The 17,455-nt window shown below is 45.8% G+C and overlaps 1 protein-coding gene across 1 annotated transcript in view; it reads right to left on the bottom strand.

The window, feature by feature from the left end:
* The window catches only part of mal2 (mal, T cell differentiation protein 2), a 39,113-nt gene extending 22,239 nt beyond the window's left edge, over window positions 1-16,874 (bottom strand). Inside the window, exons 1-2 of the mRNA XM_055634607.1 lie at window positions 16,515-16,874; window positions 16,215-16,385 (exon numbers count right to left, since the gene is read on the bottom strand). Of these exons, the coding sequence (XP_055490582.1) occupies window positions 16,215-16,385; window positions 16,515-16,862 (519 nt within the window). The 5' untranslated portion in view covers window positions 16,863-16,874. The remainder of the gene's footprint in view (window positions 1-16,214; window positions 16,386-16,514) is intronic.
* Window positions 16,875-17,455: the final 581 nt, after the last annotated feature.

Below are 17,455 nucleotides of genomic sequence, written 5' to 3'. Positions count from 1 at the left end.
GTGCCAATAGTCAACTGATATCCATGATGTTTGATTTCAACAAGGGGACCATTGAAAAATACCTGAACTGCAGTAATAAATAATGAGAATCCAGCATGAAGTAGGTATGTTACAAAACCTACCTGAATCGTCATTAGGAATCTGCCTCATCCAAAACGGCGATTTTGGCGCTGTTTGGAGGGGGCTAGATGTAAAAGATTTTTACTCTGCAAGACCCGGTCGGGGGTGAATTTCATTTAGCCTATCTACGAAATCCGCAACCTCTCGCTTTACCCGGTTACAATTAAGGTATGTATTATTTTTTAATCTCGATAATATAGTTTCCTAATACAAAGGTAACTCGGCTGAACTAAACCGAACTCTACAATGCCCCAGGGATTCTACTACCCAAACAATTGTGTTCTTCCCATACATTAATGTAAATTGGGTAAATTTATATTGTGAATAATAAGAACCAATTGATATTTACTTTGTTATCCCGCAGTATTTTTGCACACATTTCAACATGTCCACATGCCATGTCACTTGAAAAAGTTAACTTTTTCCACATTATAGTTAATTCCTAATTCAAGATGGCACTGGAGAGAGGGAACCTTTTGCACACTGGGTCCAATATACATCTATTACAATTGTTCTACTTTTTTTTCAATACACTGTATACTGCATCATTCGTTTCTTTTTGCACTACATGTAGCCACGTATGGCATGATCGGACTGGATACCACAGTTTTTCCCCCCCACTGTAATTGAGGAACAGGCAGTTCGGCCCACTCTCTATGCCTAACATGACAGGCCGACCAACCCTCATCTGCCTACAAATAATCCACATCCCCCCATTTTCTGCAAAACCACGTGCTTATCCAAAACTCTAAAATGCCCTTGTTCTATCTACCTCCGCAACCTCCAATCTTGGCACTCGCCATTCACCGTGAATTTACAAAAACTTGTCCCGCACATCTCCTTTAAGCCTTGCCCCTCTCACTTTGACAATAACAAGCGAGTCAACAATTGCATATTCAATTTGGATTTGTCTTGGGTGTTTAATTGCTTGACCATAAAATAATTAAAAGAGCAATTAAAGATTGTTGAACAAATAAAGTCCAGGTATTATCCACATAGTTGCTCAATACCATCAAGGTTGGCATTAAGCACAATCCAATTGCCTTCCATTTCACAGATTAGTATCAGAATTGTCACAGCAGGTTGGAGGTTATTTGACTCATATCAGTGCTGGATCTATCTAGAACATCCCAAAACCCACAACAGTCTAATTCATACTTTCCCTCTTCCTCCTCCACCCTCCCATACATGAGAAATTTGATGTACAAAATTGCTGGAAAATAGAAATTCAACTGCTGACAATTCTCTCCATAAAGGTTAGAACTCTGAGAATGCAGCCCAGAATTTGCTGAACACTGTACACTGTGAATGAAAATGTAAATACTGCAGATGCACAGGAAGCAGTTAACGTTACAGGACCTTCATCAGACTGGAATCCCCAACCTAAAATGTTATTTGCTTCTCTTTCCATAGACCCAGGGTTTCCAGCATTTGTAGGTTTTTAAATTATTCTATGCACTGGAATGTTGGTCACTTCAGAGTTTTCCCAGAGTGTAAATCTGCCAGGTGTTGCATTCGGAATCTCACACAAAACTATCAAGTCGTAATTTCTATGGAGGAACAGATACGATACGATAGAACCTTATTTATCCCAGGAGGGAAATTGGTCTGCCAACAGTCATTAAACACATCACAAGGTACACGAAACATGTTAAGTTAAAGTGACGAGCGGAAAGGATTTGGGTTTGTAAAAAGATTATGGGGGGGGGGGGGGAAAAAAGTAAGGGGAGTCAGAATCTCACACCCACGACAGAAGGAGAAGGAATTGTACCATTTTAAGGGAAATTGGTCTGGGGGGGGGGGGGGGGGAGATGAGGTTGTACAGTTGAAATTAAAGTATCATACCAAAGGAGATTGGCAAATATTTGTTAATATAAATTTAAATACAGTCAAAGTTACATTTAAATATAACATTGCATTTGCATTAATGTGCTTCCGATCGTAGCCAACGTTCAAAGTCGTTGGTTCAACAGCTGGCAAACTAAGGACTGTCAAACTTTTTTCACAACCATTTCACGGGCTGCATGCCCTCTGACTCAACCACGTAATGACATTATATCACACATACAGTGGATCAAGCCCATGATTGTTCACATTTTGGAAGTGGAAAAAGAATGGAATTAATCATGAACAGACCTTTTGTAATCCCCTTTGTTTGTCAGTGATAAACAAGTAGGTCACTGCTGGCAAGTACTGCCTATCCGAACTGAAGTCTTCTCCCCGAGATGAGCACATTGTACTCATTCAATGTTACGTTCAGAGGAGAATGCAAATCACAAGCACCAACCAGTTTTGAAATTAAAAGTGGAGAAAGGAACTGCAGATGCTGCTTTACACCCAAGATAGACACAAAATGCGGGAGTAACTCAGCGAGACAGGCAGCGTAAGATAAGAGATAGGAGCAAAATTAGGCCATTCTGCCCATTGTCAATCATGGCTGATCTATCTCTCCCTCCGAACCCCATTCTCCTGCCTTCTCCAATCCCCAACACTTGTACTAATCAAAAATCTATCTATCTCTGCCTTAAAAATATCCACAGCCAAAGATGTTCAATGGGGGGGGGACAAAGGACAATGGGGACCCAGCATGGGGGAACTGCTGCGGTGGGAGGGGGGACAAAAGGGGGAGCCGGCGTGCTTTGTAACGTTGTCAGCGCTGTAGGTGGCCGCTATTTGTGTACATTGTGTATGCAAGCAATGAATCTCACTGTGCCTAAGAAATAGGAATCCTGGAAATTAGAGCAAGCAAGGCTCTACAAGATTAGATTTTCTAAATGTTTACAGTAGGACACCTAACCCCCAAAGCCAAGCCAAACACGTTTTAATTGTAACAAAGATCAAGGATTGGAATAAAAGGATTTTTTTTTTTTTTTATTTTTTTTTTTTTTAAAAAGTTGTTTGAATTTTGGTTGACTCTAGTATTGAACATTTTCACCCTGGGAAAAAAAAAGTTCTGACTGTCTTCCCAATCTATGCCTTTCATAATTTTATACACTTTTCAAGTCTCCCCTTAACCTCCGACATTCCAGAGAAAAAAGGCAGCAAGTAATATCCTACCTTTCCCTGTAGCTGAAACTCTCAATCCCAGGCAACATTCTGGCAAATCTCCTCTGCACCCTTTCCAAAGCCTGCACATCTTTCTTGCTGTGGTGCAACCATGCAATACTATAACTGCGGCCTAACCAAAGTCCTGTATGCACCATACACTTCCTGACTCTTATAATCAATGTCCCTAGCAATGAAGGCAAGCATACCATACACCTTTTTAACCATCCTATCTACATGTGCTGCTATTTTTAGCGAGCTATGAATTTGTACTGCAAGATTACTCTGTGCATAAATTCTCTTAAGGGTCTTGATTTTAAGGGTCGTGTCATTATCTGTATATTCTCTCCATAGATTCAACCTCCAAAAGTACATCACCTCACACTCGCTCAGGTTAAACTCCTTCTGCCATTTCTCCACTCATCTTCTGACAGCATTGCCTGCAACTCCTCCAATGTTGATGTCACCAGCAAACTTACTCACCATTGGTATTGGCATTGATCATTTAGCATTTGCCAGCATTCTTTGTTTTCAAGCCTTAAAAATTCAGAAGTTTCCTTAGTTTGGTCATGATTGTATTTTTACATGTTTTGACAATAGGACCTTTGAGATCGTCATATTTGGAAGTGGTTTGAACTTTTTTAAAATGTTACGCGAGTTGTGGCATCTTGTCATTTCACCTTAATTTGTAGAGGAGAGAATGGACAGGGTGAGTGAGTAAAAAGGCTGTTAAGAGTTTGTTAATTCTACGTTGGGAGTTCATTATTAAAGTTATTCTGCAAGCCGATTGGGATGTGACCAACAAAATGAGTGCTATTTAATTTGAAATGAATTTGCAGGACCTCAACTTAAAGAAGCAGTGCATCCAAGAATAGGCGCAAAGTGCTGGAGTAACTCAGCGGGTCAGGCAACATCTATGAAGACAAAGGATGGGTGATGTTCCGGGTCGGGACCCTTCTTCAGACTGAAGGTAATGGGGGGGGGGGGGGGGGGGGGGGGAAGGTGAAGAGTTGGAGGTGAGAAAAGACCACGACCAACCAGGGCCATCCACAAAATAACTTTGCCTGGCAGTCCAACTGTTGGCTAAAGGAATGCAAGATCTCAAGAGGGATAAGTTGTGTACCATGGAACTGGTTAAGCGACTAGAGTAAAGGAAGGGAGGGTGGAGGAGGAGGAGGGAGGAGCTTGTAGAAGTTACTCACAATTAGAGATTTCAACATTCAAACCGCTAAGTTATCAGCAAGCCAAGCAAAATAGGTGTTGTTTCTCCACTTTGCATATGAACTCATTCCTGTAGTCCAGGGCAGAAAGGTCAGAGTGGGAATGGGAGTTTCCCTTTGTCACTCGCTCTAATCTTTCTCACCTCCAGCTCGTCACCCCCCCCCCCCACCCCTTACTTTCAGTCTGAAAGATAGAAAATAGGTGCAGGAGTAGGCCATTCGGCCCTTCGAGCTAGCACAGCCATTCAATATGATCATGGCTGATCATCCAACTCAGTATCCTGTACCTGCCTTCTCTACATACCCCCTGATCCCTTTAGCCACAAGGACCACATCTAAGAAGAGTCCTGACCCAAAACCTCACCCTTCCTTTTCATCCAGAGAAGCTGCCTGATCTGCTGAGTTACTCCTGCACTTTGTCTATCTTTTGTATAAACTAGCATCTGCAGTTCTTTGTTTCTACAGTCCATCCAAGAAGTTGTGTGGATATAGTGCCCTCCATAATGTTTGGAGAAAAGGACTTTAGGAAAAGGATAGGTGATGTTTTAGGACTCTCTTCAGACCAACTGGAGGAGGGGGGGGGGAGGCGGAAAAGACCAGATCAAATCAGGGCTGGCCACGAATGATCTGGTAGGCCAATTGTGTAGGAAGGAACTGCAGATGCTGGTTTAAACCGAAGATAGATGCAAAATGCAGGAGTAACTCAGCGGCACAGGCAGTATCTTTGGAGAGAAGGAATGGGTGATGTTTCAGGTCGAGACCCTTCCTCAGGTGGTAGGCTAGGGAAAGTGTGATCTCAAGTGGGATACAATGTGGTGAACTGTGGAACTGGTTAAACGACTAGGGTGGAGGAAGGGGCGGGAGGGGAGGGGGGGGGGGGGGGGGGGGGAAGGAGTGTGTTAGTAGAAGTCACTTAAAACTAGGGAATTCAATGTTCAATCTGCTGGGTGTGAGCTATTCAAGTAAAATAGGAGGTTCTGTTCCTCCAATTTGTGTGTGGCTTCTCTATGGCAATTGGAGCAGCCCAGGACTGAAAGGTTAATACGGGAATGTGTCGGGGTGTTGAAATGGTTGGCAACTGGGAGATCCCGTAGGCTTCTGCAGACTTGGAGTACAAGTGTTCTTCAAAATGGTGGCCGAGTCCACATTTGGTCTCGCCGATGTACAGAAATTGGAAGATGCGATTATCTCCATGCCACATTTTGTACGCGCTTCCACATTACACAATCAAATCCACCAGTACTTCATCAAGACGTTTTTTTGAAGTTCGTCACCGTAGCCAAGTTCAAACTTGTTACCAATGGGCCATGGGTGCTAAAAACATATTTAACACATTTGACATTACAAGTGAAATTGCAATCTTTACCCAGAACTGGTCATGATACTTTCAAGTGCACCATAATACATTTCATTTTGGATAACGTTTCTTTAAATTTATATGATGCTGGATAAAGTTTTGTAGAATCTCAAGAGCAATAAAGCCAAAGTTCAAAGTATTAAGAACGTAACCTTATGGAATAACGGCAAACAAATTAATGCACATAATTCTTAAAGTGGTACTGATCCATTCTAAAATATGCAACCAATTTAATGTTACTGGCAAAGGAGTATGTGGCAAATTATGGTTTTATAAATATGACCTATTGCATGAATTTATGCTTGTATAGCCAAAACTATGTATTAAATATATAGCCTTTAAAGCCCTGTCCCATGGTACGATTCATTCCAAGAGCTCTCCCGAGTTAAAAAAAAAAATCAAACTTGTGGTAAGCACGGAGAATGAACGTAGCGGGTACGTCGGAGCTCAGGGAACCTTGTTGTAGCTGAGGTAGCGGGCGCGAGAGCAGAACTACCGGACACAGAGGAGATGTGCGTGGCCTCAGTTATAACAGAAAGGGGGAACCCACGTTCCCTGAAGAATGAGAGTGGCACAGTGGCATAGCAGTAGAGTTGCAGTGACAGAGATCCGGGTACAATCCTGACCACGTGTACTGTCTGTACGGAGTTTCTACGTTTGCCCCATGAGTTTTTTCCAGGAGCTCCGGTTTCCTCTCACACTCCAAAGATGTATAGGTTAGTAGGTTAATTGGTTTGGTTAAATTGTAAAATTGTCCAGTGCGAGTGTAGGATAGTGTCAGGGTGTGGGGATCACTGGTCATGTTTCCGTGCTGCATCCCTAAACTAAACTCAGATGTTCTACTATGGAACACCTCATCTTGGGAGCAGATTTGGCGAGACGGAGAAATTGAGAGGAAAAACCTTTTCAACCAGAGTTGTGAATTTGTGGAATTCTCTGTCTCAGAAGGCAGTGGAGGCCAATTCACTAGATGCATTCAAAAGAGAGTTAGATATAGCTCTTAGGGCTAGCGGAATCAAGGGATATGGGGAAAAGGCAGGAATGCGGTCCTGATTGTGGACAATCGGCCATGATCACATTGAATAGCAGTGCTGGCTCGAAGGGCCGAATGGCCTACTCCTGCACCTATTGTGTATGTATCTATGAGAGTAGGGAATAGCATCTTTACCAGAGCCAGGGTGGGAAGAAATGTACTGCAGATAACAGATGTAGTGCGGGATATTTACAATAGATGTCAGGCGATAGTCCATGTCCTGTGATGGCTCCTATTGTAAGTGTAATTGAATGGAACGATTTGTCAGATTAAAAATCTAGAGTGAATGATGTCATTGCAGTGACTGAAATTGTATTTTATCACCTGCTGTTATCTTTGTTGTTAATAGCATAAAAACTGAATTCTTTCAGTTCTGGGAGATTTTACCGAGTGTCTCCGAAAGAATGCCTGCTTGTTGTGATGAATAAAGACCTCATGCATCTATCAGCTTTTGTCTCCAGTGACTCATTCACAGTCACAATATTTGGACCAGTGGTTCAGAGTTGCAGAGGATATTTAAAATGGAAGATCCCATAAACAACATTCAGAATTTTGCTTATTGCACGCCTTAACCCCAGTTTAAATTTTATGACAACCATTGGCATTCATCTTAGTTCCTATTTGGTTACTTGAACATGAAAAGCCTAGAAATTTAAACAATCCAAACATTTAAATAAGTATTGATACAAGTGCAATTGGAAATATATAGATCTCCATGCCACATTGTGTATGAGCTTGCCACATTACACAATCAAACCACCAGTACTTCATCAAGACGTTTTTTTAAAGTTCGTCACCATAGCCAAGTCCAAACTCGTTTCCTTTATTACCAATGGGTCATGGGTGCTAAAAACATATTTAACACATTTGACATTACAACTGAAATTGCAATCCTTACCCAGAATTGTACATGATACTTTCAAGTGCACCATAATACATTTCATTTTGGATAACGTTTCTTTAAATTTGTATGATGCTGGACAAAGTTTGGTAGAATCTCAAGAACAATGAAGCCAAAGTTCAAAGTATTAAGAACATAACCTTATGGAATAACGACAAACAAAATAATGCACATAATTCTTAAAGTGTTACTGATCCATTCTAAAATATTCAACCAATTTTAATGTTACTGGCAAAGGAGAACGTGGCAAATTATGGCTTTTTAAAATATGACCCAATGCATGAGTTTATGCTTGTATAGCCAAAACTATGTATTAAATATATCATATACCTATTAAAACTTTATGTGTGTGTGTTTGTGGGTGTATGTCATTTTGCCTTTGAAACATATTTTCCCGAAAACCAGACACACATACGCTGAGATGTTTACATATTTCGGTAGCGATTTAACTTACGATTTCGCAAATCGACTCCTCTCTAAATTTGATCAATTATTTCCCCAAATTTTTAATAAAGTTGTTCACAAGACGGACTGTTTAAAAAAAAAATCAAACCGCTGCGGGAGCTGCGGACGTCACAATGCCCTTGCTCGCGGCACCACCCCCCCCTCCCCCCGCACTTGATTAACGCGGTAGATGCTCTCACCCGCGCAGGAGCACTTTGCCCCACCCCCCCCCCCCCCCCCCCCGTCATTTTTTTTGCCTCCCACTGTGCTACGGACCAAAGATCTAGAGGGAGTAATGGCCACCGTAGCCACTTCTCATTGCGTGCCCTGTTCGGCGACAATGGCTGCTGCCGCCCGGCTCTCTTCCACTGAAGCATTCGGGAATTCTGCGACTACCCGGAGGTAACCGGCTGGCTCTGGGGGTACAGAGAGGATGCGAGGCCAAGGAGCTGAGGCTGACTGAGGCCGATGGCTGCTGAGTGGCCCTACCCTTCAACCCCCCCTTCCCTTCTCCCCCCTCTGCCCCCCCTCCCCTAAACCCCCTCCACTATCCCCCCACTCGATCCTCCCCTCTCATCTCTCTCCCCACCTTCCCTCTCCTCCTCCACTCCACCCCCTCCCTCTGTCTCTTGTCCTTCTGTCTCTGCCGCTCTCTCTCCCCGCCCATTCTCTCTCTGACCTCACTCTCTACCCCCCCCCCCTCTTAATAATATTAATATAATATCAAGGGGGGGTAGTTAGCGTGTGTATGGGTGGTGGTCAGTGCGTGTGATGCCGCATGCCGCCCCCCCCAGCCCCCCACCGCATCCGGGCGTTGGAGGAACAGACCCAACGGGTCTGCACTTGGTCTAGTAGCCTTTAAAGCTCTGTCCCACGGTACAAGTTCATTCCAAGAGCTCTCCCGAGTTTAAAAAAAAATTCAAACTCGTTGTAAGCACGGAGAATGAACGTAGCGGGTACGTCAGAGCTCAGGGATGTCTCTTAGTGGCTCAAAACGCTAACGGCAGGTACTCGGGAAGACTCGCTAATGGCAGGTAAGCTCGGGAGGACTTGTGAATATTTTTCAACATGTTGAAAAATGTCCACGAGAGCCCTGAGTACCGATGAGTAGCCATTACCGTAAATCTCCGAGTTCGAATCTGAGCAAACTCGGGAGAGCTTTTGGAATGAACTCGTACCGTGGGACAGGGCTATAAAACTGATCTATAACTTTTTTTAAATAACTGATTCTAAGTATAATGAATCAGACCTATAAAATTAAATTACAAAAGTAAACGTTTGCTTGCTTTTAGCATTCTCATAATTTGTCTGATAGCTTTTTTTCTAAAAAGTGACTTTTGAGTCCAAAGTTGCCATTATCTGAAAGCCAGGTGCATCTTTTCCAGTGTCTTTTCTAAAATATTTATCTTCAGATTCTTACTTGCTGCCTTTTTTGAAGATTTAGTTTGTTTTGTCACATGTACCGAGCTTTTTTGTAACGTTATAACCAGTCAGCAGAAAGAATATATGATTACAATCGATCCGTTTACAGTGTATAGATAAATCCTTTATCTTTAGTGCAAGGTAAATCCAGCAAAGTCCGATCAAGGGTAGTCTGAGGGTCACCAAAGAGGTAGATAGTATACGGGCATCACATCATTCCCTCTGGTGCCTCTTGTGCAACTGAATGACACGCTTATTTCAAGAATGGCCCTGCCTTCAACCAGTATGCATACACTTCCCTCCAGGGTTTACTAAATAGTGACAAGGCAAGAGAATTGCAACTTTTTTTTCTCTGCAGTCTCTAAAGTTGCATAGGGTAGCACGGACAGTCATTTAAATCTGCACAAAACGAATCTGACTCAGTAAAGTGTTTCATCTATCTAACACAAAAGTCTATAATTTTGGTGTTTGATGGAAAATTCAACGACAAATAATGATAATGACAAGTTTCTTACATTCTTCTCTACATAAAATAGCGACAAGCTTTGGAAGCACTGGGAAAGTGGGATAACAGAGTGAATGGGTGATCAATGGGCAGTATGGATTTGGTGTGTAAAAGGGCTCCTGCACATATTGCCTATGTGTCTAAATAGCATCTTTACAAGAGCCAGGATGGAAAGAGGTGTAGTGCAGATAACAGATGTAGTGCGGGATGTTCACTATAGATATCAGTCGATAGTCTATCCCCAGTGATGGCTCCTAATGTAAGTGTAATTGAATGGAACGGTTTGTCAGATTGAAAATCTAGAGTGAATGATGTCATTGCAGTGACGGAAATTGTTTTCTCTCTCGAAATACCAATCTATATACTTTTAGAACTGTGTGCGTGTGTGTGGGGGTGTTTTGCCTTTGAAACGCATTTCCTCGAAAACCAGACGTAACAACGCAGAGATTTTTACAATTTCGGTAGGGATTTAACTTAGCAGTTCAGAAATCCACTCCTTCGTCAATTATTTATCCAGATTTTGAATAGAATTGTTCACAAAACTTAATTTTTAAAATATAAACGCCGCTCACCAGCTGCTGACGTCACAATGCCCACATGCCCACCAATCCAGGCCCACCTGCGTCCTGGCCCCGTCCCCCGCCGCTGTTGTCAGCTGGCAGTTATCAATGGATGCAGGCGTCGCGAGGCCGAGGTACGTCAACACCCCCCTCCCCCGCAACGAGCGCTGGCATTTGAGGGAGAGTAGGGACTGAGAGGTGAGGAGGGAGAGTGTGGGAATAGAGGGAGAGGAGTGGGGGTGATAGGGAGTGGGGAATAGATGGACTGCCCCCACCCCTCTCCCTACCCCTCTCCCCATCCCTCCCCACGCTACCCCCCCATCTCTCCCCCCCTCCCTCCTCCCCTCCCCCCCACACTCTCTCCATCTTCTTCCTCTTCCCTCCCTCCCCCTACCCCATTCCCTCCACCGCATCACCTCCCCACCCTCCCTTTCCCCCCCACCTCTCCCCCATCCTTTCCTTTCACACCCTCTCCCTCCCCTCCTTCCCCCCCCCCCCCACTCCTCCCCCCCCACCCTACCCCCTCACCCCCTCTCCCTCTCTCTCCTCCTCTGTCTCTGCCACTTTCTCTCTGTCTCTCCCCATTCTCTCTCTGCTCCCACTCTCTACCCCTCTTCCTTCTCTAGACACGCCTGCGAGTTGGGGGCTATGCATCAGTGGATAGGGCAGTTATGGGGTAAAAGGAGCAAATTAATAATATTAATACAATATCAAGGGGGGTAGCTAGCGGGTCTGCATTTGGTCTAGTATAAAAACTCAAAGTGTGTGTGTGTGTGTGTGTGTGTGTGTGTATTTTTCTGTGATTCACATCTCCTCAAAAACATGACACACTAATGGTGAAATTGTTAATATTCCGATAGGGATTTACCTCATGATCTCGAAACTCGCCTCATCTGACACTTTGATTCATTATTACTTGAGTTTTCTATTACATTTGTTCACAAATCTGAGATTTTTTAAAGCTCCAATGGCTCTGCCCCTCGCGGCCTGCTGCCCTGTGTTCCACGTGCAGTGAGTGGCGTCAACACCCTCCCCCCTCACCACCCCTCCCGTTCTTCAAAAGACGCAGAAAGAACAAGCAAGCGGGCTCTGTTCTGCAGATCCCGAGTGCTTCCGAAGGCACTTCCGAGAGCTTCAGAGCACTTCCGACGTCAACGCACACTAGCGCCTCGGTTCGGCTTTTTCCCAAGAACTCCCGAGAGCTGCCGAGAGCTTTGGTCAATGCACGACGCACACTAGCATTTCAAGAACATTCCGAGCGCTTCTGAGTTCGGCGCACAATGCACATTATCCCCCTCCCCCTCTCTCTCCCCCCCCCTCTCTCTCCCCCATTCCATCCCCCTTATTTCCCCCTCCATCTCCCTCCCCTCTCCACCCCCCACTCCCTCTCCCCCCCTCTCTCCCCACTCTCCCCTTCCCCTCCCCCCCCCCCCCCCCCCCCGCTCTCCCTCTCTAGACACACCTGCGAGGTGGGGGCTACGCGCCAGCGGATTGGGCAGGGATGGTGTATAAGGAGGCAATTAATAATATTAATATAATACCAAGGGGGGTGGGTTGTGTGTGGGGGGTGGTTAGTATGCATGTGACGCCATAGGCCACACCCCCCCCCCCCCCAACCGCGTGTTGGGGGGACGGGACCCAACGGGTCCCCCTTGGTCTAGTTTACTATAAAATGCTTTGTGAAAATGCAATATTTTGGTAGATAATTAATTTACAGCAAGACATAATTCCCAAGGAATCAGGAAAGATTAGGACCCTAACCAGCTAATATACCTCTACCATTAGATTAAAGTGGCTTGTGCTGAACAAACATAATTGCACGCTTGGAGCCAATCAGCTCTTTCTTCCCACTCACATTCTTACTGAGAGAGAAGACAAATTGAGGGAAAAGGTATACAGGCACATCCCAAAACATCACCTTTCCAGTGCCTCTAGTGCTGCTGCCTGACCCACTGAGTTAGGCAGAACTCTGTTTTTTTTTTTGCTCGAATCCAACATCTGCAGTTCCTGTCTAAAATATGAAGATACACACAAATAGCTGGAATAACTCAGCGGGTCAGGCAGCATCTCTGGAGAAAAGGAATAGGTGACATTTCGGGTCAAGAACCTTCTTCAGATTCAAACAAAGACTGGAAAACATTAATGCTGAGTCAATGGGAATGGGAAATGAGAGATATAGAACAAATGAATCATAGATATTCAAAAAAGTAATGATGATAAAGGAAACAGGCTTAGCTGTGGGCTGGGTGAAAATGAGTTACAGACGATGAGACTCAACAAGACAACTTTGAACCTAAAGTGGGGAGGGGGGGGATGGAGAGAGGATGCCAGTGTTATTTGAAGTTAGATAAATCAATATTCATAACGCTGAGTTGCAAGTTGCCCAAGCTAAATATGGTGTGCTGTTCCCCCAATTTGCATTTGGCCTCACCCTTGGACAATGGAGAAGGCCCAGGACAGAAAGGTCAGTGTGGGAATGGGATTTAAAGTTCTTGGCAACCAGGAGATCGGGTAGGCCCAGGCAGATTTGTATCTTCAATAATATGTAATTGAATAATAAACTTGTCTCATCAATAATATAATGTCGTTTCAACAATTTGTGCTTCTTAATATTACCAATTTCTCACCCCAAGTCACGGAAAGAGAAGTAAAGGAGTTTAGGAGAGGCTGTTGCCCCCAACAATATCACCAAGTACAGATAACCACAATTTGACTTAGTCATAGAGTTATAGAGTGATACAGCGTGGAAACAGGCCCTTTGGCCCAACAATGTCCCAGCTACACTAGTCCCACCTGCCTGTGCTTGTCCATATCCCTCCAAACAATGCTTCCACACGTCAATTTTTTTCCCCCGGAAATAGAATCCCAAATTTCCTGGAAATTGATGGTATTTCCTGAAATTTTCAAAAATGATTCCTATGTGCTATTTGTTGTTTTTCTTTCGCGGGCACACGTTAACAACACAGCAATCAAGCTCAGACAATGAACACAGTTAGCTTCAAACTACACTACCTGGTTGTGACAGCTCCCTCCCTCTCCCCGTTCTCTGCCTCTCCCCTCCCCCTCTTTCCATCTCCATCCCTCTTCCTCGCTCTCTCCTTCTCCCCTCTTTCCCCCTCTCTCTCCCTCCCCCTCTCCCTCCCTCCCCACTCTCCGCCCCCCCCCCCTCCTCTCTCTCCCTCTGTCTCCCTCACAGCGATGGAGGGCCACGATGGGGGGGGCTGTGAATGTGTGGGCGGAGGATGCGGGGGCCCAGCCAGAGCGGCGTCTGGTGTCAGGGTCACGCCCGCCAGGACTGGGTGCAGTCGGTCCTTCCTGCTCCCGCCAGGCGACGGGAGAATGGTCTCCCTGGACCGCCGGCAACAGACCCGGTCCCTGGTCGCCAGGCTGACCGGTGGCGAGGATCCGACACAGCGGATGGAGGCGATGGGCCCCGTGGGCAGACACCGCAGCCCCGGGCCTGGAGAAGCAGGCACTCCTTTTATTTTCCCCTAATCATCCCGCGGGCCGGATTGGACCCCTTTGCGGGTAGTTTGACACCTCTGATATAACAAGTGTGGACCCGTTAGGTCCGAGTCCCCCTCCCCAACGCAATATTCCATGGCCCCACTCAACCAGACATGAGGCGATGTAGTGAAACCGGTGATCTGGGTCCACTGCACGCACGCGGGGAGACGGCGTCATTTTGCGTCTCCACCGCGTCACCTCCGCCATTTTCAATTGTGACGCGGCTGCTGGGTCTCCCCCAACTGCGCAGGTGTGGATGGTCGTAAATATACTTACTTCCCCCAAAATCATCCCGCATGCCGGATGCGAAAATTTCCCGAAATTATTTTATTTCCCAGAAATTACCCGAAGACAACCCGAATTTCACGAATTTTGGGTCATTATCTTCAAAGTGGAAACAATGCCTCCAAACCTGTCCTATCCAAGTACCTGTCTAACTGTTTCTTAAACGTTGGGATAGTCCCAGCCTCAACTGCCTCATCTGGCAGCTTGTTCCATACACCCACCACCCTGTGTGTGAAAAAGTTCCCCCTCAGATTCCTTTCCCTTTCATCTTGAACCTATGTCCTCTGGTCCTTGATTCCCCTACTCTGGGCAAGAGACCATTTGCATCTACCCGATCTATTGCTCTCATGCTATTGTTGTACACCTTTATAAGATCACCCCTCATCCTCCTGCGTTCCAAAGAACAGAGACTCATTCTACTCAGCCTGTCCCTTTACCTCGCACCCTTTAGTCCTGGCAACATCCTCGTAAATCTTCTCTGAACCCTTTCAATCTTGACAATATCTTTCCTATAACATGGTACCCAGAACTGAACACAATATTCTAAATGTGTTCGCACCAATGTCTTATACAACTGCAACTATATACTGACTGATGAAGGCCAATGTGCCAAAAGCCTTTTTGGCCACCTTATCCACCTGCGACTCGACCTTCAAGGAACCATGCACCTGCACTCCTAGATGCCTCCGCTCAACAACACTCCCCTGAAGGCCTACCATTCGCTGTCTAGGTCCTGCCCATGTTAGATATCCTAAAATGCAACACCTCACACTTCTCTGTATTAAATTCCATCAACCATTCCTCAGCCCACCTGGCCAATCGATGCAGATCCTGCTGCAATCTTTCACAACCATCTTCACTATCTGCAAATTCATCCACTTTTGTGTCATCTGCAAACTTGCTAATCTTGCCCTGTTTGTTCTCATCCAAATCATTGATGTAGATGACAAACAGCAGTGGGCCCAGTACTGAACCCTGAGGCACACCACTAGTCACAGGCCTCCAGTCCGAGAAGCACCCTTCCACCATCACCCTCTTCCTTCCATGGAGCCAATTTGCTATCCATTCAGCTATCTCTCCTTGGATCCCATGCGATCTAACCTTCCAGAGCAGCCTACCATGCAAAACCTTGTTGAATGCCTTACTGAAGTCCATGTATACAACATTTACAGCTCTGCCCTCATCAACCTTTTTGGTCACATCAGATTTGTGAGACACGACCTCCCACGTACAAAACCATGCTGACTATCCCTAATCAGCCCTTGCCCGTCTACATTCCTGTATAACCTGTCCCTCAGAATACTCGCTAGTAACTTTCCAACTATTGATGTTAAGCTCACCAGCCTATAGTTCCCAGCGTTTTCTCTACAGCCCTTCTTGAAAAGAAGCACAACATTTGCCACCTTCCAGTCTTCTGGCACCCCTCCACCCCTCCTGTATTTAAGGACGACTCACAAATTTCAACCAGGGCTCCAGCAATTTCCTCTCTAGTTTCCCGCAATGTCACTTAAACAAGCTACGAACGAAAGGTAGCCACAAAATGCTGGAGTAAGTCAGCGAGGCAGGCAGCATGGTGTATGTAGTTCCTTCCTACACACTAACGAAAGGTGGGTTGATCTTCAAGCTCTAGTGTAGAGTCTGGGCTGCAGGGATAAGGGCGGCCGGTGGATGGCGAGGTTTCAACCAGGTAACCAGAAGCTGGCTCCGCCCTACACCTTCCAGTAGCGAGTAGGCTGAGATTTCGCAATTGACAATGGCAGGGACGGACTCTCGGGACATGCCGGGCTGTGGTGAGGACAGGCAACGCTTACTCACCACCATATTCCAGTCTGTGTCCACCCGGTCGGCCAGCCCGCAAAGATACACCGACAGGTAGAGGCAAGAGCCCACGAACATGGTGAGCGACACGAACATCACCCATCCTTGCAACAGAGGCACCGGCACGTTAGACGAGGCGACCAGAATCCACACCAGGCCTCCGAACAACTTTGTCGTGGAGAGAAAAAGGGGGAAAGAGAGAGGGAGGGGGGGATTGTTAAAATGCGAGAGTAAACAGGTGCCGCCGCCCAGTCCCAGAGTCGCCCTCCCGCCGAATAAATCAACCGCCGTACTCACTATCTCCAAACAGATGAATGCACCGGAGTAGGTTTGTAGCACCGGTATGCCGAGGGGTAGGGTTACCCGCGGAGCCGGGAAAGACACCGAGTTAGGGTTGGTGTTGGCGTTGGCGTTTACAGCGGGAGCCGACATGGTGCAGGTGAGAGGAGCCCCGGGGAGCAGGCGGCGTGACGTGAGGCGGAGCCCGGCCAGGTGCAGCCACTCCCCGCGACGCGGCGGCGGCGGCAGCAGCAGCGGCAATGGCCCGGGAACACCTGCAGCGCTCCACCCGCCGCACGGCGTTGCCTTCCTGTGTGTGGGGCAATTGCTGCATTGTAGTAGTAGAAGTATTATTATTATCATCATGCGTTTTTAATTGGCAGCAATAAAATGCAATAATTCACGCCTCTTTTGAGAGTTGGCCAGAGAGAGCGAAAGAAAGAAAGAAAGAAAGAAAGAGAAAAAAAAATAATCGAATGCGTCACTCCGTCAAATGTGTTATGTCCACACGTCTCGACACAAAAAGTACCTTCTCTCCAGAGATGCCGCCTGTCCCGCTCAGCTACCCCAGCATTTTGTGTCTAAATCAGTCACCAAGTCTGCGACGGTGGTTCTGAGGAGAAAGGTAAACACGAACGTTGTCCTTGCTGACGTTTGTAAAGTCGAATCATCTTTATTTCACTGGTTATAGACACAAAAGGCTGGAATAACTCAGCGGGCGAGGCAGCATCTCTGGGGAGAAGGAATGGGTGATGTTTCAGACCGAGACCCTTTCTCAGACTGAGAGTCAGGTGAAGGCTGGTATCACTTTCAAACGGATAGTGTTAGATTTTAGAATTTAAGAATTAAATAACCCGGTTATAATTACCAGAAAAATAAGTTGTATGCGGTAACCAGGGAAGAGTAGTAGTTAGATGTTATTGTTGACAGCTCGGATCCAAGTTTGCAGTGCATTGGAC

The sequence above is a fragment of the Leucoraja erinacea genome, chromosome 4 (assembly GCF_028641065.1).
Source record: "Leucoraja erinacea ecotype New England chromosome 4, Leri_hhj_1, whole genome shotgun sequence".
NCBI classification, from domain to species: domain Eukaryota; kingdom Metazoa; phylum Chordata; class Chondrichthyes; order Rajiformes; family Rajidae; genus Leucoraja; species Leucoraja erinaceus.
Note: the sequence above shows the minus strand (reverse complement) of the source record. Positions and strands in the feature narration are given on the sequence as shown.